General features: G+C 39.5%; 2 protein-coding genes across 5 annotated transcripts; both read left to right on the forward strand.

Annotated features, from left to right (window-relative positions):
- The first annotated feature begins 1,941 nt into the window (after positions 1-1,941).
- gpa33b (glycoprotein A33 (transmembrane), paralog b) lies at positions 1,942-6,394 on the forward strand. Of its 2 annotated transcripts, XM_053627759.1 has the most exons (6): positions 1,942-2,168; positions 3,459-3,628; positions 3,778-3,994; positions 4,202-4,366; positions 5,814-5,930; positions 6,065-6,394. In XM_053627759.1, the coding sequence occupies exons 1-6, from the start codon at positions 2,117-2,119 to the stop codon at positions 6,190-6,192; spliced, it is 849 nt and encodes a 282-aa protein (XP_053483734.1). In that variant the 5' UTR covers positions 1,942-2,116; the 3' UTR covers positions 6,193-6,394. The 2 variants fall into 2 exon arrangements, with proteins under 2 accessions (XP_053483734.1, XP_053483736.1); XM_053627761.1 differs by lacking the exons at positions 5,814-5,930; positions 6,065-6,394 and adding an exon at positions 4,582-5,674.
- A 491-nt stretch (positions 6,395-6,885) lies between these two features.
- ildr2 (immunoglobulin-like domain containing receptor 2) lies at positions 6,886-22,288 on the forward strand. 3 transcript variants are annotated; one of them, XM_053627754.1, is made up of 10 exons: positions 6,886-7,877; positions 9,817-10,146; positions 11,078-11,197; positions 17,531-17,587; positions 18,187-18,333; positions 18,460-18,621; positions 19,431-19,544; positions 20,090-20,288; positions 20,388-21,042; positions 21,652-22,287. In XM_053627754.1, exons 1-10 carry the CDS (start codon positions 7,736-7,738, stop codon positions 21,685-21,687), a joined length of 1,962 nt encoding a protein of 653 aa, XP_053483729.1. In that variant the 5' UTR covers positions 6,886-7,735; the 3' UTR covers positions 21,688-22,287. The 3 variants fall into 3 exon arrangements, with proteins under 3 accessions (XP_053483729.1, XP_053483731.1, XP_053483730.1); XM_053627756.1 differs by lacking the exon at positions 19,431-19,544 and having other exon boundaries at positions 21,652-22,288; XM_053627755.1 differs by lacking the exon at positions 17,531-17,587.
- The last annotated feature ends 484 nt before the right edge of the window (positions 22,289-22,772 follow it).

The following is a 22,772-nucleotide window of genomic DNA, read 5'->3' on the forward strand; positions in this document are numbered from 1 at the left end:
TCCGTTGAAATGACCAGTGAAATGGGATAATAAATATAAGAACTCAATAATACATATAATAACTTTGATAATTGTGGATTGGGATTATCCACCACAGTAACTGCAGCAACAACAAAAAATCAGACCCCTTGCCTATGCTGCATGCCACGGGGGTCCCTGAGCCAAACCACTGAATAATGGTCTCTGAACCAAACATTATATGCCACCTAATTAACATGACAAACTTTATTTAAATGTAAAATAGTCTATTTTAGTATACGGAATGTATGTTTTATGTAAATATGCTGTGGTGGTGGTGGTGGTGGCCTGTCAGCTAAAGTCAACTAATATATATTGTAATCTGTAGCTTCCTTGTAATATCTACCTTGCAATCAGACACTCATTTGGATACAGTATACATTCTCAGAAATAATTGTACCAAACTGTACTTTCTTTGTTGCTGGCATCATACCATCAACAGTATTTACTGTGTACATTTAGTATGTATCTTTCACCGGGAAACATGAATATAGTATGTAATATATACAAATAATTTAAGGTACATATGTAGACATTGAGGACTAGAGATATACCTTGACTGCTATACTCTAAAGGCCAATTAAAGGCATATCACATGCACCTTGCAAGGTAAAATATGGCATCCTTGAGCGTATAACACTGCAGTCACAGTTGGACACATTTATTTCTGAAGATTTATACTGTATCCTAATCTGGATCATATTATTTTGGGAAGTTGCTTTGGATAAAAGCGTCTGCTAAATGAATAAATGTAAATGTAAATGTAAGTTAGGTGTATGATCATTATCATTCCAAGATAGACTGTAGGCATAACAGCAATTGAACATATGAATGTTTCTGATCTGCAATTGATTTTGGTGTTCAAGTTAGCTTCAGAAAATTACAGTTTACTTGATCGCCCTCCTCTTGTGACCAAGGACTGGATACTATCACTTTACAGCATTAAAATAATAATAATAATAATAATAATTATATATATATATATATATATATATATATATATATATATATATATATATATATATACATACACACACACACACACACGCACACATCATGTATATATACATACATACATACATACATACATACATACATACATATCTATATTTACACCATGCCTGAATTTATTTATTGAGTAATGATCAGGGTGAAGGAGGGTGATAAAAAAAAATCCTTCTAAAACGTTGTTTAAGCACTCTTTTAAGTTATCCTTTATCTCAGTGTAAAAGGTTTGTCCTTAGCTACAGTAATGCATACTTGCTTTATTCATTGGAAAGAACAACAAGGGTAATTATGGTAGTTTAATCTGTTAACTTAATATATGCATTTAATATGTTAAATGCAATTACAAATCCATTTTCCTGAAACATGTTAAATGTTTGACCGTCAACCAAAATGTAAAATTAAAGGCCAGTTTTCTAAACAGAGATTAAGTCAGGTACAATTTGGTTTATAAAAAATAAAATAAAAAGTTGATTGAAGCTAATCTTGCTGACGCTAAAGCTATATCGCCACCTGCTGGTTAGAAATGGGCATGGCACAATTTACGGCGTCTTTCTTGAATCTCCAACTGTGGGTCTGTGGATTGACCTTCTAGGGGGGAAAAGAAGAATAATGAGAATGAATGCCAAAAATAAACAAATACCAAAGGGGGAAAAACTCCCATGATGAAAATGACGATGATGTCATCAGGATGAAGGCTGTTGATTTATATCTGTTAAGACTACAGCTACTTTGTGTGATTGTTATGATTAATTATAGGCTAATTGCTTGGTACCTTGAGACAGTGCAGATTCAACTCTAAAGCAGTTGTGTATTTGTACATGCTTATAACTCTATAATGTCTGCTTTCATATTTGAGTGGTAAGATAGGACAGTAGATCATAGATATGTAAGTTCACTGAAAGTCCAAAGGGTGAAAAGGGTGTGGTTAGTGTCCAGATGGAGCCGTTTTAATTACCACACATTTTGACCTAGCAGTCATAAGGAAGTATTCAGACACTAAACCAGTATCTGTAAGGATAATTACCTTAAAAATAAAACCTAAGTTAAATTAACCTAAAATAATTACATTTGAATGGAATAATCGAGCGAAATGGACACGTGGAAACTGAGATTTTGTGGAACTGGCGTACTACTGATGTCAGGTAACATTTGAATATGCACTTATGACTAATCACTATCGTCATTTATAAGAAAAATACTTCGTATTTTAATATTAGATAAAACATTTTATTTATTGTATATCATTAAATAAAGTCCTCCAGCAAAAGCCTTATATAGATAGAGCAATAACTTTATGAATTTCATGATGATAATATATTGTGATAAATTGGAATATATGTATATAAAATGTAGATGTAGAATGTGTATAAATATATTCAGTATATACTCATTGTAAATGTGTATTGTATTGTAAATTCTCTACTGTAAATCTCATTGTTAATGGGCTACTTTTGCACATGACAATATACTGTATGTATCCGAAGTAATATACTGGAATTAAACTTCTCTATGTGTTCCAAACCTTTACTTAGCAGCAGACGCACTTTCTCAGTATAATATTACTTACGTATCCCGTATGTTGTAATGCCACGCTGACACTGTATGAGGGTTGTTGGAGTTTTTAAGTTCATGTTGGTGTACCTTGGTATGTTGGCACACCTAACTACCTAACTCTCCTATACGTTATACGTAGGTATAGCTATGCAGAGACTAGAGATCAGCTTTTTCATGCACAATGTGTGTTGATCATCTTCTAGCCCTTCATCAGTAGGCCATTTCTAACCACAGGACCAGTGCTGGCTAGGTACTATTGGTTGGTGGATTGATTGTCAACCCAGCAGTGACAAATGCCACACACACTACCATGTTGGGAGGCCGACAAATTGTGTAGCGTAAGAGATGGGACACAGTCAGTAATTGTATACCTGCAAGGTGACCTATATTAGGTAGAAATGATAAAATGACCAAGGACTGTAGCTAATATTGTACAATATATTTTAAAATAAGCACATTTTTAAAAGATTTAAATTTTAAATGTTGCTGTCTTGAACTTTTTACAAATGCTACAGATGTGTGTGTGTGTGTGTGTGTGTGTGTGTGTGTGTGTGTCTGTTTATATAATAACCACAACCAATCCAATGGTACCACAGAATTAAAAAGTTTGATAGAAATATAGAAATATGGTTGTAATACTGTAATTTGGTACAATGTTTTGAGCAGTAGTAGATATCTGCACATAGAAAGACAGTAAGAAAGGCTGCCATGTATCCTGTTATCTTCTGTTTTATGGATATTGTGGTCCTTCTATAATATACTGTGTGCACCCGAGTCAGTAGAACGTTTAAATTTTTTTATAAACATATTATTTTGTGGATCTGGTTACGGAAGATGATTGAAAGACTGATTTACTGTCTGGTTTGTGTTTTATATAGTGATTTCTGCTACAATTGGATTACAAGTTAGTATTCCACAGTCTATATATGAAGTTGCCCGAGGTGATGAAGTGATCATAACGTGCAGTTTTGAGCCTAAAAATCCGGTGAATCGACTCATTGTCATTTCATGGAGCGGTGATGCTGACGGGTCATTTGATGATGAAGGGGTATGAAGCATTGTCATAAGTTGTACAAGACCATAAAGACAAGTTCATATGTATACTTTAATTATACGTTCCTTTCCCGGTGTGCATACGGGGTGACCTAAATGTGCTTTTCAAATAAGAAAATAATTTTTGATTTCTTTCTACTACAGATTTTGTTCGGGACCTTCTATTCCAATGATAACCATGTAGATATCAATGCAATGTATGAAGGCAAAGCCAAGATTGAGAGTGATGTAAATGAAAAAGTCTCAAAACTAATACTGAAGCAAGTCACTTTGCGAGAAAGAAGACGCATCAAATGTTTTGTCCAGATTCCTGGTGATACAGAGGGCCAAACATCAGCTTCAACCTCTCTTGAGGTCCTGGGTGAGAATGTGTTAATCATAACTATCGTCAATATAAAGCTCATTTTGCAGCATTCATAAAGTTATTATCCTGGTATGCATGTGAGTATGCGAGCATACATGCTTAAATAAAAATACAGTGTCCAGTACAGTACACTGTAGATATATAGAGGATGTGTTTCTCTGACCTGACCTCGTGTGTTTTATGTTATTTGATTCTGTTTGACAGTTGCACCATCAGATCCTCTCTGTAAGATTAAAGGCACTGCAGAGTATGGACAAAATATCAGCTTGACCTGTGTCTCTGAAGAGGGCTCCCCAGATCCAACCTACCAGTGGCAGAGCTATGATGTCAAAAACATCCTAAGATCACTTCCACCCAAAGCCACTGACAGTATGTGTGTGCTTTTAAAAAATCGTCCTCTTCTATTTACCACGACTCTCATACAGAGTGTGCATGTATGTATGTATGTATGTATGTATGTATGTATGTATAATCAGATTCAAACTCACGTACAACAATAATCACCATGCTGCATGTGTCATCAGTTAAGTGATTCTGATTAACCCCAGATAAATATAAGCTGTTTAATGTTTCCAAACCATTAGATAGGCCAATGAAGACTGAAAAGTCCATTAGAAAATGGGGCACCACAGTGACATTACCAAAAAAGATAGACAAAATAGACAAAAGGACAAGATGAAAAGTTATCAGGGAGGCTGCCAAGAGACCTATGGCAATATTAAAGGAGCTGCAGGAATATCTGGCAAGTACTAGTCACTCCCTGCATGTAACAACAGTCTCTCATATTCTTCACATATCTGAGATATGGGGTAGGTTGGCTAGATGGCAGCCCACAAAATAAAATCCAAGCCTGCTGAAATAACCCCAGCCACGTTGTAAAATGTGTTATGGTCTGATGAGACCAAGTTTGAACTTTTTTATGCATAATTCTAAAAGATATATTTGACACGAAAACAAGACAGTTTATCACCCAAAGAACACCATGCACATGAAGAAGAAAATGGCTTTTCTTCAGCTGGGACTGGGGCTCTACTCAAGATAGAGGGAATAATAGATAGCTCCAACTAACAATCTATTTCACCACAAAACCTGCAGGGCCTCAGAAAGACAGCTAAAAATGAAGAAAAATGTTACCTTCCAGCATGATAACAACCCAAAGCACAAATCCAAGTCAGCGAAGGAACGGTTTTAGAAGAAGAAGATGAATGATTTGGGATGGCCCAGTCAGATCCTAGGTCTAAATCCTATAAAACAAAATTTTTAAATAAGTAAAACTGTGGAACGACTTGAAGAGAGTTATACACAGGAAATCCTCTTGCTGATTGATAGATCTGGAGTATTTTTGTAAGGAAGAGTGGAATAAAATTGCCAAGTGAAGATGTGCTCAATAGACTCTTACCCCAAAACACTGAGTACTGTATTACAAGCAAACGGTGCATTAACAAATGGCAGAAAGTATGTGGACACCTGACCATCACACCCATATGTGGGTTTTGAAAATCCCATTCTAGATTTAGTCCTTTTTTACTGTTAGAATAACAGCATAGCCTTCACTCCTCCAGTCTAATAACCTCCACTCTTCCGGGAAGGCTTTCCACTAGATTCTGGAGTGCGGCTGTTTAGATCTGACATGATTTATCTTGGTTTAATTCTTCTTTTTTTTTTTTTTTACATCAGAAAAACTTAACAGAATTGTGTATAATTTTATATATATATATATATATATATATATATATATATATATATATATATATATATATATATATATTCACTGTGTGAAACTGTGACAATATCATATCTTTGAACTCTTTAACAGAGGATGGAGTGCTGTCTCTGTTCAATGTGTCCATGGACACATCAGGTTACTACATTTGCACATCAACCAATAAGATCCGCTCTGCAAAGTGCAACATCACCTTAGCGGTCATGCCATGTGAGTGTTCCCTTTTGACGTTACTGAACTGTCCAGAGCTGCTTTTCCCAAACGCATAGAAACATTGAGATGTTTATAAAGTCTGATCACATTTATCTTTAACACCCATGTTATTGTCTACCTGATCTTTGCAGCTACAATGAAAATTGGAGTTACAGCAGGAATCATTGGAGGCTGCGTTGCTGGCCTTGCAGTGCTTGTACTAATAATTTACTGCTGCTGTAAAGACAAGCAACAGCCAGAGGAATTTGACATGGAGTAAGAGTTCTTCATAATTTTATTTATGATCATGTAATCCCAATGTTTTATTCAAAACAGTTTGTTCTGATCAGGAACACAATTGTGTGCTCTTTTCACTGAATAAAGTCTCTTTGATTTAGACCTCCAGTGGTAGAATACCATGCCATTCCAAAGAAAGAGACACAAGACGATGGTTCTGGAGATGTAAGGAAGACTAGTATCGAAGGCCGCATTGACCAGATAGAGAGGTATGAGACGAAGCCTGAAAAGGACAGCGATCGTAATTCTAATCGGCGGTTTGATTATGATGATCATCAAGATGAACCTCCTGAGAGGTATGACGATCGCAGAGACAGGCGAGGTCGTAACGAAGACCGCAGAGAACGTTATGATGACCGCAGAGAACGTTATGATGACCGCACACGTCATTACGATGACCAGCGGAATCGCTATGATGATAGCAGAGATCAATATGATGATCGGCAAAATCGCTACGATGGCCGCAGGGATCGTATCGATGACGAACAGGATCGCTACAGCTATGAAGGCTATGACGATGGCAGAGGTCACTACAGCCAGAACCGCTATGACGATTACAGACATTGTTTTGATGACCGCAGAGAAGATCCTGAAGATCGCCAGGGTCGCTACGACAACAACAGAGTTCGTTATGGGCGCCAAAATCAATACACTGATCGCCACGATCGTTAGGAAGATCGTCAGCTTTACGACCATTACAGTGACCGGAGAAATGTATGTACTGTAGAGAATGTGTAATTGTAAGGATGATACCTAAGAAGTTCATTTACTTTGGAAGATGGTAGTTACATTTGATGAATTAAATTATTTTTTTCCCCCACTTTAATCACTATTATGTATTATGATGTACATTTATTGCAAAAGAGGTTTGGCCTGTAATTTCATATGGAGGAACTTTTGGGGTAACTGTTATTTTTGTTAAATTATTAGATGAAAATATATGTATTTGGCATGTACTCATGAACACTGGTCATGATCTTTGGATATTTACTCTCATTCAAATGTCACTGTACCCCACTATGAAGCACATTGTAGAGGTTTCGACTCCACTAATTACACACACAATGCTAAGTGCATACTCACACTGGCAGAAAATATGTAGAAATAGTCCCAGTTAAACAGTGTTCATAACACTTTATTATTAACAACAATTATATTAACAAAAAAAAAAAATCCATCGTTGTAAGGAACTGTGGAGCACTTCTTATCAACATGGTTATTGTAATTAAAAGTATATTATATAGATGATGATTGTATCAGCCTAATGAAACACTTCTGATTGTATTTTCCCTGTTGGATGCGACTATTTTCGGGTAAAATGGGTAGTGTACATAACATGATCTCAGTTTTTGTTTTTTATAACGTCTCCCATATTCAGTGTGTTCATTAAATAAAGTGTTTCACGATGTAAAGTGTGCATACAAACACATTATATTTGGTAATTGATGTCATTTAGACACATCAGTAATCCCCAGTTCTGAGTGTCCCCCCCCTCCTGTGTAAAATGGTACACTCCAGTCTCTCTGATGTTAACCCATCTGCCTGGAGGGCACGAGCATGAGGCGAACAGCGGGTCCGGGGGAATAACAGCACCAGGTAGTTTATGTGCTTTTATTTGGACAATGAGATTTATACCGAGTCACTGGATTCCAGTCGTACTTATTTCAGGTAAGTCTTTCAAACTGTTATTTTCAGAAGAAGGTGTCACACTTGAAAAGTGTGAAACAGGTTGATCCAGCAGTTCAGTTTTACTGTGTGTTTAAACTACAGGGGGATAACACTAACACTAAAGTGGACTGATAAAGAGTGAAAAACCCCAAAATGCAGGACTGCTAGGTCTCTGTCTGGGGTGTGTTCCCAAACAGCATAGTTTGCCTTGTGCAACATTTATTTATTTATTTATTTTGTGTGTGTGTGTGCGTGTGTGTGTACACACACACACATTTGAAAACCAGGCACTCCTGTCCTGCTGACCCTAAAGTGAATGTGTTTAATGCAGAACTCTGGGAGTATATAATGATACCCCAGGCTGAGAGGAGAGACTGCAGGAATGAGAGTACATTGTATCAGATCTGTTTTAGATCTGAAACACAGGGTTTAATGTCTGATTCTGTTTCCTGTGTCTCTTGATAGATGCATAACTTTCCCTTGCTTTCATAAGGATGGGAAATCTCAGTTGTGGGATAAAGATATTACTCTGACCCACTTTGTTGATTTGAATTGCCGGGTTATTAGTGTCTTGTTTTGGTAGATTTAACTTTTTTAAAAAAACTTTTAAAATATCTATTTTTACTTTCCTTTTTTTTTGACTTCCGCCTGTGAAAATGAGTTTGTTGCATTAAAAAGGTTAAAGCAAGTTAAGCAATGCTGCACTTCCTGTATTAAAATATCATTCCTTGTAACGGTTCTTTTCAAATCTCTTTGATTTAACTGGGCGTTCACGTCTGACTGGGCCAGTGGGTTTATCTTATTGGTGGGTTTTAAACGCCCTCCTCTTCCCTTGCACTGGGTCGTATTGGGTGGGGGTTCTCCATAATGACGAACAATGAATCAGGCTGACAACAAAAGGAGAGAAAAGAGATGGGCTTTACTGCCCTGGCTGGGAGACTCAGAGAATAGAGGGTACATCGTGGTCAGCGTTGGGTCTGATGATGGTCAAGCGGGGTTTTGACCAGTTTTTATATAGAGCCGAAGTGGATACAGGTCTCAAACAGGTCTGTTCTAAACAGGCTGTAATCTTAAAACAGGGGAAATTATTTTTGAATTGTGAAATATGGCTCTACGGTTATGCAGAGAGTGAACGCCTTCCCGAGAGTCCTCTTGTTATTTCCTCTTGTTTAGGAATGTTTAGATCTCAACAGCACCACCAAACTCAGACGAACAGCAGACCGTGACCTCTCTCTCTAAATTGACAAACCCCCTACCTCAGTTAACCCCCCCTACACACACACACACACACACACAGTCAGGAATTTTACTTAATTACACAGCCAGGAAAAACAACACACACACACATACACACACACACACACACACACACACACACACCCATCAAGCAGATCCTCCTCCTTTTGATTCTGTCCAGCTTGCTATCTCCCACACAGCTGGACAAATACAAGTACAGTCTTTCATGGTCAGATATGCACACGTTCACACACAGAGCGGATGACTAGGTCCAGATGTTATTAGGTATTTGTGTTTTCAGGTTATTGCTTTTCATTCGTTCTGTCTGATTTATTTATTTTATTTTTTAGACGAGAGAGGATTTTGCTTGGAATGAAGGCAAGCCATGTTCATGTGTTTATTTGAGTTGATCCTAGCCAGTGGATATGCACAGACTGGAGCATAATCAAAGCACAGTATAAAACATTTATAACATGAGAGTTATGAGACATTTAATCTGCAATGCTTATACTACCTTCCAAATATACTGGATATTTAAATGAATTTAGCTTCAGCCACGTCATTAAATTAATTTCGATACAGCCATGCTGTGTTTGTATTTAATTCGAGACGGTATGCTGTCTTTTACCATTCTGATGAATCGCATCCAAATTCATGGAAAAAGTGCCAAATGATCTGACTCCTTCTCTCTGTCTGTTTCCAGGGTTGACTTGCGACTGTGTTCACGTGACGGTAAAGGATGAGAAGAAGTTTGCCATGCTGTTTTCCTCGGTGGTGCTGCAGTGCCAGTACAAAACCCAATCCACCAATCTCCCTACGGTGCAGTGGCAGTACAAGTCTTACTGTACAGACCGAACCAGAGAGTCGTTCACCTTCCTTGAGACGCTGGGAGTCCATGGCTCTAATCTGGGGGCCAAAAGCCACTTGGACTGCTCCGATGCAAGTCGTACTGTCCAAATCGTGGCCTCCAAGCAAGGAAACTCCTTGACCCTGGCTAACCAATATAAAGGCAGAGATATCTCCATTATCAACAGTAATGTATTCTAATCTTGGTATTTGAATAATATTTGCAGCGAGGATCTATTATTCAATGGCCTTTTGATGCATCTGTACATTTAACATAGGACCATCTATGCACAATGCCAGTCCAAAACGCCTATATAGAACCCCGGTAGAGGTTTAATTTGGTTAAGCATAAACCGCCATTCTGACTCGGTCCCACACAGGGTGTAATTAGTAGTGCAATACGATATTCGATGACTTTACAGGAGGGAGCCTGGTCAATGATTAATCAGTGACATCATCTGGATTGTTTAAGGTACTGCATGAAAGGGGAACCAACCAGTGTGAGGTGTGTAGATTTAAATTCAAAAGAGTGCTTAGGGGCAAATTAAAGTTTAGATAGAATTGCACACCATTAGTTGAAATGTGATGATTTTGTTAAGTCACATTCAATATTGCACTAATTTCAGTATAAATATTATCTCAAAACATACAGTGTATTTTTCTTGGTGACTGGGGTTGTGTGTGTGTGTTTGTGTGCGTGTGTGTGTGTAATCTGTCTTTGCAGGAAACACTGGCAATTGTGTTCTACTTTTCCTGTTCTCTAAATAGGGCACAGTTTTTTCTCTGGACTACACAATGGTCAGGCGCTGGCCTCGATGAGGAATACTTGAGCTCTCCTGTTCCTCACAAAACTCCCCCACATCACTCTTTATCAAAAACAAACACACTCCCCCATGCCTCTATTAAACAAGCACTCTTACCCTCCTTTACCTAGCAGCAGAGTACAGGGCTGTGCATTGCATAGCTCACGAGTGGCATTTCTTTTGTTTGATTTTTTTTGATGCTGTAAAGTCTGATCGTTTTCATATTATAATTTTGAAATAAATACCTAAAACTGTGTATAAAGGTTTGCCTCAGGAATAGTGACTGAGGTTTAACAAAATGCTCTTGATGTTCAGAAGCAGACCTTCGTATCGGAGCGCTACATTGGGGCGACAGTGGCGTGTACGTCTGTAGGGTGATCAGTAGTGATGATCTGGAGGGCAAGAATGAAGATCAGGTGGAGCTGCTGGTGCTGGGTGAGTCATATCCTCCACAACACAGACTAGAACTGCTAATGCACATTTAAAAAGAACTACAGTACTAAAATGGTAGATATTTCACGTCAAACCACAGAACTTGTTGAATTCTCAAATCGGATCGGTCTAATACGCTAATACGTTATTGTTTCTATGGTAACAGCTTGCTTGTTTTGCAGATGTTCCACAATGTTAAATATGATACGTAATAGGATACAATGTATGGTGTGTAGTTCTGTGATAAATAAAATAACGGTTAGTGTTGCCATATTACTGTATTGTGGTATAAGAGGAATAAAACACCTCAAGATGTGCTATTATTGAAAAATGATCAATTTTGGGGTTATAACTGGCATCGCACCACTCCAATAACAGCATGCCCGGTTGTGTTTTATTCCTTCTGTAGCCTTGATTTGGCACATTTACAACAAATCGCCTGTTATAAATATGACTAGTGTACACCGATGTAAAAAAAAAAAAAAAAAAAGCATACATAAAAATGAAAGTTATTAGGGGCTCCCAAGTGGACCAACAGTAAAGCATTCATCCTATCAGCCAAGGGAGCAGAATTGACTGTGCTGTCTGAGTGGGAGGGATGGCATACACTCTACCCCTGTCCGTCAGAGTGATGCTAGCCAATTGCAGCCATCTTTGAGCTCCTGAATGCAGAACAGGGCGGGTAGCACCGCCCTGTGACTCAGCATAATCAGCATTTCTGAAAGATGCATTGAACTGGTTTTTACCTGTCTCAGAGGAAGCACCCTAAGAACCTCCACCCTCCCAAGTTGGTAGCTGTGGTATAGCTAGAGTTGACTGGTGGGTGGGAATTGGCAGTTGACCAAAATATACATTATGTTTGTACAATGGTCTGTATTATTCTATATTAAATACATCATAGCCTGTTATTTCTCATGTTTTTTTTTTTTAACCTTTCAATATGTTTTAATTGAAATTGACTTAAACCAGTATGTCTAATTGGTCTGACTCGGTGAGTAATTGTGAATCATGATAAGCAATGACGCTTGACTAAGTGAGTAACTTAACAGCTATCACGATGACCTTTGGGATCAAAACATTTCCGAGTCTCCAGGTCTGAATGTAAAGCCATTGCGGTTAATATGTTACAATGGTTTATTTTGCGTTCTAGTCGTGAAGTCGGTTTGGAGATTGAGGTCTTACGCATAATCTGTGTCTGTGCAGAAAACATTTGTGTTAGGCTTTTCTTCCATTCAGTTCATTTATATAAAAAGGAAAATTTCATGACTTATAATTATAGCATACATTAGTTTACTTGACGATGCTGTCAAAGATTCAGGGCCTAGTTATTGCTACTTATTACAATTGTATATGATTTTCATGCATTTAGATACATTGTACCTTTGTTGGTTCCCTTCCAAGTTGTACAACACTTTACTAAATGAAATCACGTGTTCAGGCATAGCTTGTAAGCAGAAAGCTGTTTGTGTATTTTGGTGGTGTGTGTTTGTTGTGTATGGATAAGTGTTGGAGGGTTTGGAGAACTGCTTGCTTAAGCCAGGGTTGAAATTCCTAAGTACTCTTAGAAGGGCTTCCATGGAAACGGCTGAATGGCGCATGGCTCTCAACAGGGATCTGTTGCTTAATAAGAGGCTTCTTTGTTCATCTGTCTCTTCTAAGGTCAGTCGCATCTAAAGTACAGATCCATGTGCAAAAAAAAAAAAGCTGCAGGGATCCCTTGATTGTTTGGCGCTATGTGACTGCAGCGGTTACATTTCTGTCTGCTGAGCAAAGGAAGGTCCAATGCCCCTTGCTAGACAACATACGTGCAATTTATTGACATGAGCATTATAAGCCACTCTTAAACCGTCGCTTCTTTTTCAGACGCAAGGCATGTCACAACCTCTTGTTTATTGGCAAACGAAGAAAGAAGGGAATGCATTGAGTGTATGGTGGCCACTCAGTGAGCAGATTGTAATGGGTTTTGGAAGAGGAGATTGAAACATGTATCTAAAGAACGTTTACTGAGTCTAATGCCATGGTTCTCAAAGTGCCATCCGTGAAGGAAACCCAGTAGGTCCCCGATGTTTTAATTTTGTTTCGGTGGAGGAGATCACCGCCCACCATTCTGAAACGTATTCTATTTATTATCATGTTCATTGTATAGTTGTTTAACCTGTTAGCCTGGTCATTTGAATTTAACTGATTTAATCCAAACCTCAATAACTCAAAAATAACTGTCAACTTAAGTGTAATGGCAATTTTAATAAAAACAAAATGTCTTCTCTTTTAGGAATAAAGAGGCAAAACATTAATGTACAAATTTAAATAATGAGCCTAGCGAACCCCTGGGCTATAAGACTGGTCTGAATTAAAATCACATGCAATCTAGTATTCCTGAGGATTCAACTTTGGACCCGACACTCCCCCTTTCTTATCTGCCTCGTGTTCATTTCACTCGTACTATGGCTAATGCTCTACTCCTGTTGTCTCACTCTGTTTACCTTCCCGCTCAGCTTTTCCTTCTTTGTCTATGTTGCTTTTCTCTGTCTCTCGAATTACTCTTCTGTGTGTGCGTGTGTGTGTGTGTGTGTGTGTGTGTTTTATGGAAGTCCCAGGTAGGAGAAAGCCTAGTGCCTTAGTGCTCCATTAATACTTCTTAGCTCTGCTAACTCAGCACAGTCAGTCCAACAGACTGAAACCTGCCCCCCCCCCGCCCCCCCCCACCCCCGAGGCTGTTTATGAACTGCCCATGCTCGGGGATGGTGTGATTACACAATCCTCTGCATCATTTAAAACATTTGGTTTAAATGAAACTCATGTGATTTATGTGTTTTATACTGACGACAGTTTCTCCTGTGACATATATAAGATGTTGGAATTGACTTTAAACTTATATACACCACTTTCTCAGGGAGTAGGTTTTAAATTTGGCCAAGACTAGGTGCTGACTAGACAGTGATTCAGGACACCTCCTACCTCAAAACAAAAGCTACATTGTTACCGTGGCAATGGTGTACCCCTGACCCCTTTTTTGACTAATAGCCGATGAGTCAGACGGGTTAATTAGTCTCCCATAATCTGTACTGTGTGCTTCTGTGGAGTGTGCTGCTACTGGCTCTCCTCTCATCTTCTTAGTTTAAGCACTTTTTAAAGAATTGGATAAACCTAAGTTAAACTACTGTACATGCCAGTAGGACTACTTGTGCTCCATGACACATTAGATTAGATTTAATTCGGTTTGATTGAGTTGTATGATATTAAGCCAGTGTTAAGTGTGTTGAAAGGATGTTGAGTATGAGCATCGTAGTATTTATGATTACAGCAGCTGTTCTTTGGTATAACAGTATCCAGGTGAGATTATTCAGTGAAGAAAGGGTGAGGCTTGGGTGTCCATGTGGGACTATCCACAGCAGCAGAAAGTGAGTCACAAGTGCAGAAGCTCCAAGCAGAAATAGTATCAGGATGAGCCACAGCAGTAGAATTGTGTCAGTATCAGGCACCGGCATCACATCGGGCAGCAGGAGTGCACATGTACCTCGACGGAGGAAAAAAATTGAGAGAGAGAGAGAGAAAACACACTTAACACACTTCGAACACACTTAAAAGCAGCATCTACAACCCCAATTCTGAAAAAGTTGGGACAGTCTGGAAAATGCTAATAAAAACAAAGAGGAGTGATGTGTAAATGTACTTTGACTTGTATTTAAACAAAAAACATACAAAGACGAGGTATTTGATGTTTTGTCTAATCAGCTGCAAAGTTTTCTGAATATTAACGTTTATTTTGAAATTGATGCATGCAAGACATTCCAAAAAGTTGGGACGGGGCAGTTTAGGACTAATAGCGATGTGAGAAGTTGAAATAAGAAGGTGATGTGGAACAGGTGAGACAATCGTCTAATCATAGTATATAAGGAGCCTCCAAAAAAGATCTAGTCCTTCGAGAGCAAGGACGGGTCGAGTTTCACCGATCTGATACAGATGCGTCAGAGAATAATACAACACTTTGAGAAGAACGTTCCCCAAAGAAAATCGGTAGGATTTTGGGCGTTTCACCTTCTACAGCGCACAATATAATTAAAAGATTCGAGGAATCCGGTCAAATCTCGGTGCGTAAAGGGCGAGGCCGAAAACCACTTCTGAATGCGCGTGATCTCCGATCCCTCAGACGTCACTGTCTTAAAAACCGTCATGAGTCTGTAATGGAGATCCTGACATGGGCTCGGGAATACTTTGGTAAACCTTTGTCGGTCGACACCATTCGCCGCTGCATCCACATATGCCAGTTAAAGCTTTATTATGCAAAGCATAAGCCGTACATCAACACTGTCCAGAAGCTCCGCCCTCTTCTCTGGGCTCGGTCTCATCTGAGATGGATAGTAGCACAGTGGAATCGTGTTTTGTGGTCCGACGAGTCAACATTTCAAATAGTTTTTGGTCAAAACACCCGTCGTGTTCTCCGGGCCAAAGAGGAAAAGGACCGTCCGAGCTGTTATCAGCGTCAGGTCCAAAAGCCCATGGCATTGGTACCTAGGACATCTGTGAGGGCAGCATTAATGCAGAAAGATATGTAGACATTTTGGAGCAACATATGCTTCCATCCAGAGCAGGACAACGCCGAACCACATTCTGCCCGGATTACAAGTGTATGGTTGTGTAAGCAGAGAGTGCGGGTGCGAGCATGGCCTGCTGCAGTCCTGACCTGTCTCCTACTGAGAACGTGTGGTGCGTTATGAAGCGCAAAATAAGGCAATGAAGGAACCTTACAGTCACGCAGCTGAGGAAATGCGTAATGGATGAATGGGGGAAATTCCACTTGCTAAACTTAGAACTGGAGTCTCCACTCAGCGTCCAAACGCTTAATAATGTTATTAAAAGAAAAGCTGATGTTACACAGCGGTGAACAATCGACTGTCCCAACTTTTTTGGAGTGTGTTCCAGTCATCAGATTTGAAATGAGTGTATATTTTCAAAAATAAATAAAATTCACAAAGTAAAACATCAAATAATGTATTAATAATGCGTTTTCCATACAGTACAGGGTGAATTAGATTTTCAAATGACTTTTTTTTTTTTTGGTATTTTCCATACTGTCCCAACTTTTTCGGAATTGATGTTGTAGAATAATGCTCCAAATCCTCACTTGCACTCACTCACTTTGAGTAACCACTTGTCCTGGTCAGGGTTGCAGTGGATACACCCTGGATGGGACACCAGAGTAGAGCAACATTCACACACACCCATTCACAACTAGGGACATTTTTATTCAATCCACCTACTTGAAAGTTTTTGGGAGGTGGGAGGTGGGAGGAAACCGACGAACGCTGGAGAAATCCATCGTGAACATACGGATAACATTCACTGTTACTAATACATGTATTCTAACGTTGTCACGTTGACCTTTTAAATGACGTTGCATTAGTTACACATGCCAGTTGTTTATATAAATAGTTGTTCAAAAGTCCTTAAGATCTTTATGAAGTGGTATATTTTGTCTGTTTCCCCATGTCAGTATTGAATTTGATCTGTGCTGGGTGTTTATGTATGTAATTAAGTACGGTGTGCTTACTCTCACTGCCCTCCTGTGCTTACTGTAACTAATGCTAGCGATTGTACTTACTCCAGCTTCGAACGCTTTACAAACGATTCCATGTTTTATATGCATGCCATGCACGGTACTCACCCTGGAAGAGACTGTTAGCAATAAATAAAATACAAATGTAAACATTATTATAGTCCTAGAATTGAAGTTGTAGATTTCTAACGTGCGTGTCATGTGAGACAGCAGGCATGTGCGTGTGCCGGTTCCCTGCAGTCACTAATGCATGTGATGTGTGAACTGTAATATGGCAGTAATATTGCACCCTGCTATAATTAGCCACCTTGCCAGAGAGGAGTATGCCTTCTAACCCCTATCACATGACCACATTACACACATTAGCTTCCAAAATGGCATCATAAAGCATACTTTGCTCACCTGACTGTTTTGCACTGCTTAAATAACTGGATTCAGTGCCACAAGCAAGCTTTCTCTTTATTCCTATTTGCTTGCCTTTGGTTTCTGTCCACACACTTACAATCCTAGAACAGTTTTCCCACACCTGCATTCTTGTTTTAGATGAACATATCTTGCATGTGATTGTAAGTAGCTAAATAAAATCAAAATCAAAATAAAAGATTAACCACATATCTGCATGGTTGTGTGTTTTTTTTTTTTTTTTGATGATTACAAATCACTGATCTTTACAAACCCTTTCTTCAATCCCAAACCTTGCATGTACTGCATCTTAACCTCTTGCCTAGACTTTTGACCTTTTCTGCTGCCGCTCACCTGTGCTCCTGTCGTCTCTGCAGGTAAGACAGGTGTGCTGAATGACGTGCTGCCTGAGTTTGAGCTGGAGGTTATGCCAGGTAGGGTGGCTCTGTTGCTCTCTGTTGTCTGCCTGCACATCTGCATTTCAATTCTCCTTCCCGTTCTCTCTGGCAGTGGTTGTGTTAAAGCTACCTCCTCGTCTTTCTAGCTCTTCCATTAAGCTTACGTTAATTTGCACGCGCAGTCAACCTGTAATGAACTAATTTGACTGATTTGAGCCGATTCATCAAATGATTGTATTGCGCTAAATACAAAACCACTCCACATTACGTGGTAAGTTAGCCGGTTACACAAACCAGAAATGCTCCATTCTTCTCCAGGATGTGATTTGTGCTGAGGGCTGAAGGTTTTGCTCATGCCCAGCCCAGAGGAAGTACATCATTAGTCCACAAACGGAGACTGACTTCAGAGATAAGGGGCTGGAAGAGACCGCACACAGACTGAATCATCTTCACTGATTTTAACTGTAGGCTTTACACCCTTTGTGTAGAAAAACGGTTCAGATCGAAACTTCCTACGGGATTGAATGATTACTGTGAGTCTGAGTCACAGATTAAAATGGTGGTACGTGATAGAAATGATCGTAATGTCTGGGTAGTTATACATATGCTTGTCTGTCTTTCTCTCTCTGTTGCAGAGTGGGCGTTTGTAGGATCTGTAGTCGTGGGTAGCGTTCTGCTTCTAGTGGTGCTTGGAGTGTGCTGGTGTCAGTGCTGTCCTCACTCCTGCTGCTGTTATGTACGTTGCTGCTGCTGCCCTGACACGTGCTGTTGTCCGAAGCACTGTGAGTATCCAGCCCAGACCCCCGCCCCGCCCCACCCCACCCACACCCTTATTCATATATACCATGTCGTTATGCTTGCACTGCTGTGATTTTAAATACTCAGATCCTCTAATATATTTTTTTCAGTATATGAAGCAGGTAAAAATGCTAAAAGTGGTGGACAACCTCCTCAGATCGCCATGTATCCACCATACTATGGTGTTCCCATGGTTCCTCGAACAGCACCTTCTCTGATTGAGCCTAAGGTGCTTGCGGCGCCCCCCTCTGTGGAGAACAACACAGCTAGAGGTCAGTGAAGTTCAAGACGCATTTCAGCCCTCTGTACACACAATAATAAACATCAAAATGACAAAGTTGAAGAAATTGACGCTCACAAGGCACTTCGTTGTCTAAGATCATTTAATTCATCGATGTACTCGGTGCTTGAAAGATGTCCGTGAACTCTATCCCTTTAAATTCCTGCACGTAATTAAGGCATGCTGTGTGGATTACTCCGGTTTGATTTCATTCATCCTTTATCCTCAAAATACAATTGACTGATATGAAAGAGTACAGGCAGATTACAAATAAACATACATTTCAGCTTTCTCTTCTTTTTTTTTTTTACATAGTATTAAGCAATATTTTGCTGTAAATATATATTTATTCAGCGGCCTGTAAATAACACATTTCTAACAATTCTGCAGAAAGAACTTTATCGTTATTGCTTAGCCTCGTCACTACAGTACAAAAACACAGACCTTGCGTACAAAATGTGTTGGCTGATTTGAAATAAATGAAAAATTATAAACTTATTTATTTATTTTTTATTTTTTTATGTCTGATTGTTTCTTTAATTGATTCAAGGCAAGGTAATTTTATTTATATAGAACATTTTTTTTCAACGAAGGCAATTCAACGTGCTGTACAAATCTAAAAGCAAAATAAAAGATAAACAGGACAAGACATAAAATAGATATATAAACACTTGGAATGAAAAGACACCAGCAAGCAGGAATAAAGTTGAGGAATAGAACAAAACTCGGTATGGATTTATGTGACACTGATAGTAATCAAGGCATAATAGCAACACACAGAATGTGTGTGTGTGTCCACAGTGGGCGGCGACTATTGTCTCCAGGCCAGCCCGGTTCAGGACGCAATGAACGACATATACTGCATAGAGAGGGACCTGGCAAAGTTCCATACGGCCAAGTGGACAGGTCACCCATGTAAGCCTGTATGCAGTCAGTGTGTTTTTGTGTGAGAAACAGTAAGTGTGAGTGCGAGAGGTTGTTATCGTTGGAAATCTGAGCTCTCCTATATTTCCAACATCACCATCATCATTTTTATATAGAAGTACACAAACTTTTTACCCATATATCTGCTGTTCATTATGTGACCTCAGTATTATTAGGGGAATCGGACGCTTTCTGTCTCCTTGGACTCGCTTTTATTTATTTTAAATTGTGGTTTAATAAGTATTGACGTTTTTATAGCAGGAAAATAATTCAGTGTTCTTCATTGATGAACGTCTTGAAGAACCTGTAATAATGCTGAAAAGTCAATAAACAAAACAAAAACAGATATCGATGTGCTGCTTACGTGTGCCTTTTTTTCTTTTGTAAGTTTACTGTACAGTTCATTAGAAACTTTAATGAATATAGAATTTCTATTGCAATTTCTGATTAAATAGTTTGCAATATAATTAGTGTTTGTCTTAATAATAATAATAATAATAATAATAATAATAATAATAATCTTATGTTGTCAACAGCTGGCAGTGTATCAGAGCTAAGCTCCTTGCATGATGGCGATGTGGACTTCAGGCAGACCTATAGGCAGGTGCAAAAGAAAGCTCTGCCTCCAATCAGAGACCCCAGCAACGAGTCACAGTTCCACACAGCTTCCACAGCTCACAGACTCCGTCCCACACACTGTCGAAGCAGTCGCACTGAAGAACAGCCTGATAGCCGGTATAAGTTTGATATGTGTGCGTTTGTGCTTGTGTTTATGTTGATCCTTTGCCAAGCTTTGAGCCGTGTATGCTAATTCTTGCGGGAATCGTTATGTAGGTGGAACTGCCGCTCGGAGCACCTGCCCAGGAAGGCCTTTGACACCAGGGGTCGCACGGGGTCTCTGGATGAACTGGAGGAGTTTGCGAGGAACTATGGGCACCGAGCTGGAAGGAGGGGTGACTTTCATGATTTCCGTGACCCCGAGCAAGATTTTGACATGGAACTGAGGTGCCAGAATGAGTACAGGCCACGTGGTTTCCGGAATGATGATGATGATGATGATGATGATGCTAACTGGCGGCGCCATAGCCCTCCGTTGCCCCCACAAAGGGGACATTACACCAGCAGTGAACGGTATGGTACTCGTAGAAAGTCATACAATGATGTCTATTTGACCTCTGTGCTGGAGCGCAAGGCAAGGGGCCAGGGAGAATGCGGTGGGCGGGTTGATGAGGACAGTGACACGCCATCAAAGAGCTCCAAGAAGAACAGTGACTGTTACTACAGTAGATCAAGCAATCGACCCGAGGAGGATGAGTCCTTGCCTCCGTACTGTGAGGTAGATCGCTGCCGGACTGAAGAACCTGCGGAACAAGAACGCTGTCGGACCATGGAGCCGGCCACGAGGCCGTTCTCTTACACTCGCCCTAATCAAAGCATGTCCCACACTCTGCAGGACCTCAGGGAGGACAAGAACAAACCCAGAAAATTGGTGAGTTATCTCTAGGGGTCTCTGCTTTGATGCCACTTAAGCTTTTACCCCTGAGAGTTCAAAACTAGTAAGCACGAAATGCAACGAAGATGGTCCTTCAAGTAATTTCAGGTGCACTTAAACAGCAAAGAAAGGACTCAAACAATAGATGTGAAGAATTATGCAGAGAATAATTACTAGACACCTTTAGGATTTCAGCATTCATCTGGAGTCTATTACTTGTTTCAGGAATGAGATCCATAGAGTCCCTAGAGTAATCATTTAAAGTCCAGATATTCACAAAGATGCGCCTCGGACACAGGATGCGTCAGACTGAATACTGATATGAAATGTTTATTTAGCAGATATGTGCTTTGTCTGAAAAAATAAACATGTCCTGTAGTAGGGTCTTACATAACAGAACTTGAATGCTTTGTGAATTGCATCGTTAGCATTAGATGTTTAGGTTTTAAGGTCTCCGGGTTTTAAACTCGTCACACGGTGTATCACTAACAGGGCTTATCTGAATCCTGGAGCTTGTGCTCGCTTTCATCTGCAGAGCCTCTTACTAACTACACAGCTAACTTGTTTCTGGGGTCTTTAATATGTGGCTCTTGGTGTTTTTAACAGACCACTCATCTAAGCAGAGACTCCCTCATTGTCTGAAGCTCTTGAGTATCCACGTCGCTGATCACACTGGACTCGCATCGTACTATTGACATGCACCTACAGGGACATGCACAAAACAGCATGAATGTATACCATGTACATCAGAGAAATAATGACACTGGAGTCAATCAGCATGTGTGTGTGTGTGTGTGTGTGTGTGTGTGCATAAAAATGCATGTGCGTTTCATTTATGAATGCATGCTTGTGTCAGTTTGTTTAAAGCCGGCAAATCATTCATCTTTTTTTGGACCTATCAGTATTGATCTCTTCCTGCCCTTAATCAGAGAACAAATGGGCAGTGAATCCTCTCTCAGCTGCACAAAACCCTATAGACTGAAAAGACCTCATAAAACCTTGTTTTCATTTCTTTCTTGATGAAGCCTTGATATTAAGTACTGTATTTGTGTACCTTTTTTATTATTATTATTATTATTATTATTGTTTTATGTTTGCACTATAGATTAAGTTTGCATTTCAGTGTTAATCGAGTCTCCCGCATGGGGAGTATGGAATGATTTTTGGTCATATGCTTTCGAGTATTTCACTTGTTTGAATTAAAAACTCTTGATGTAAACACTTCCATCTTTAATGTTGTGTGATGTTTGTTTAATTACTATGGCTGATAACGTGTGTGCTCATGATAAATTATGAATGCTCTTTATCTTGTATCGGTGTCAAGCACTAAACACACACTGCTTATGTACACACACCTCATTCATAAGAAAGACAGACATAAAACAGCAGGATAATTGATCTGTAATGGTAATGGTGCTCACTGTGTCACAAGTCACTGCTTGGATTTGCACTGTGCAGTAGAAAAAGTGACTCAGCCATGCTTACTCAACGCCAGCAGGAAGCTAGACAGGACCTGCAAAGGAAAGGATGCTTCTTTTCCAGGAAATGAAATGACAATAGCAGGAAGCTATATGAAACTGGCACTCACAGGTGTCCTGATGTCACATTTACAGGCTTCTCAGTGGGACTCTTTAATGTTACGCACACAGGCCACAATCCGGGAAACGAGGTTTAAACATGTTGGCTATTTTTTTCTTTCTCTTACTTTGACATATTCCATCTAACAC

The sequence above is a fragment of the Ictalurus furcatus genome, chromosome 6 (genome assembly GCF_023375685.1).
Source record: "Ictalurus furcatus strain D&B chromosome 6, Billie_1.0, whole genome shotgun sequence".
Classification (NCBI taxonomy): Eukaryota; Metazoa; Chordata; class Actinopteri; order Siluriformes; family Ictaluridae; genus Ictalurus; species Ictalurus furcatus.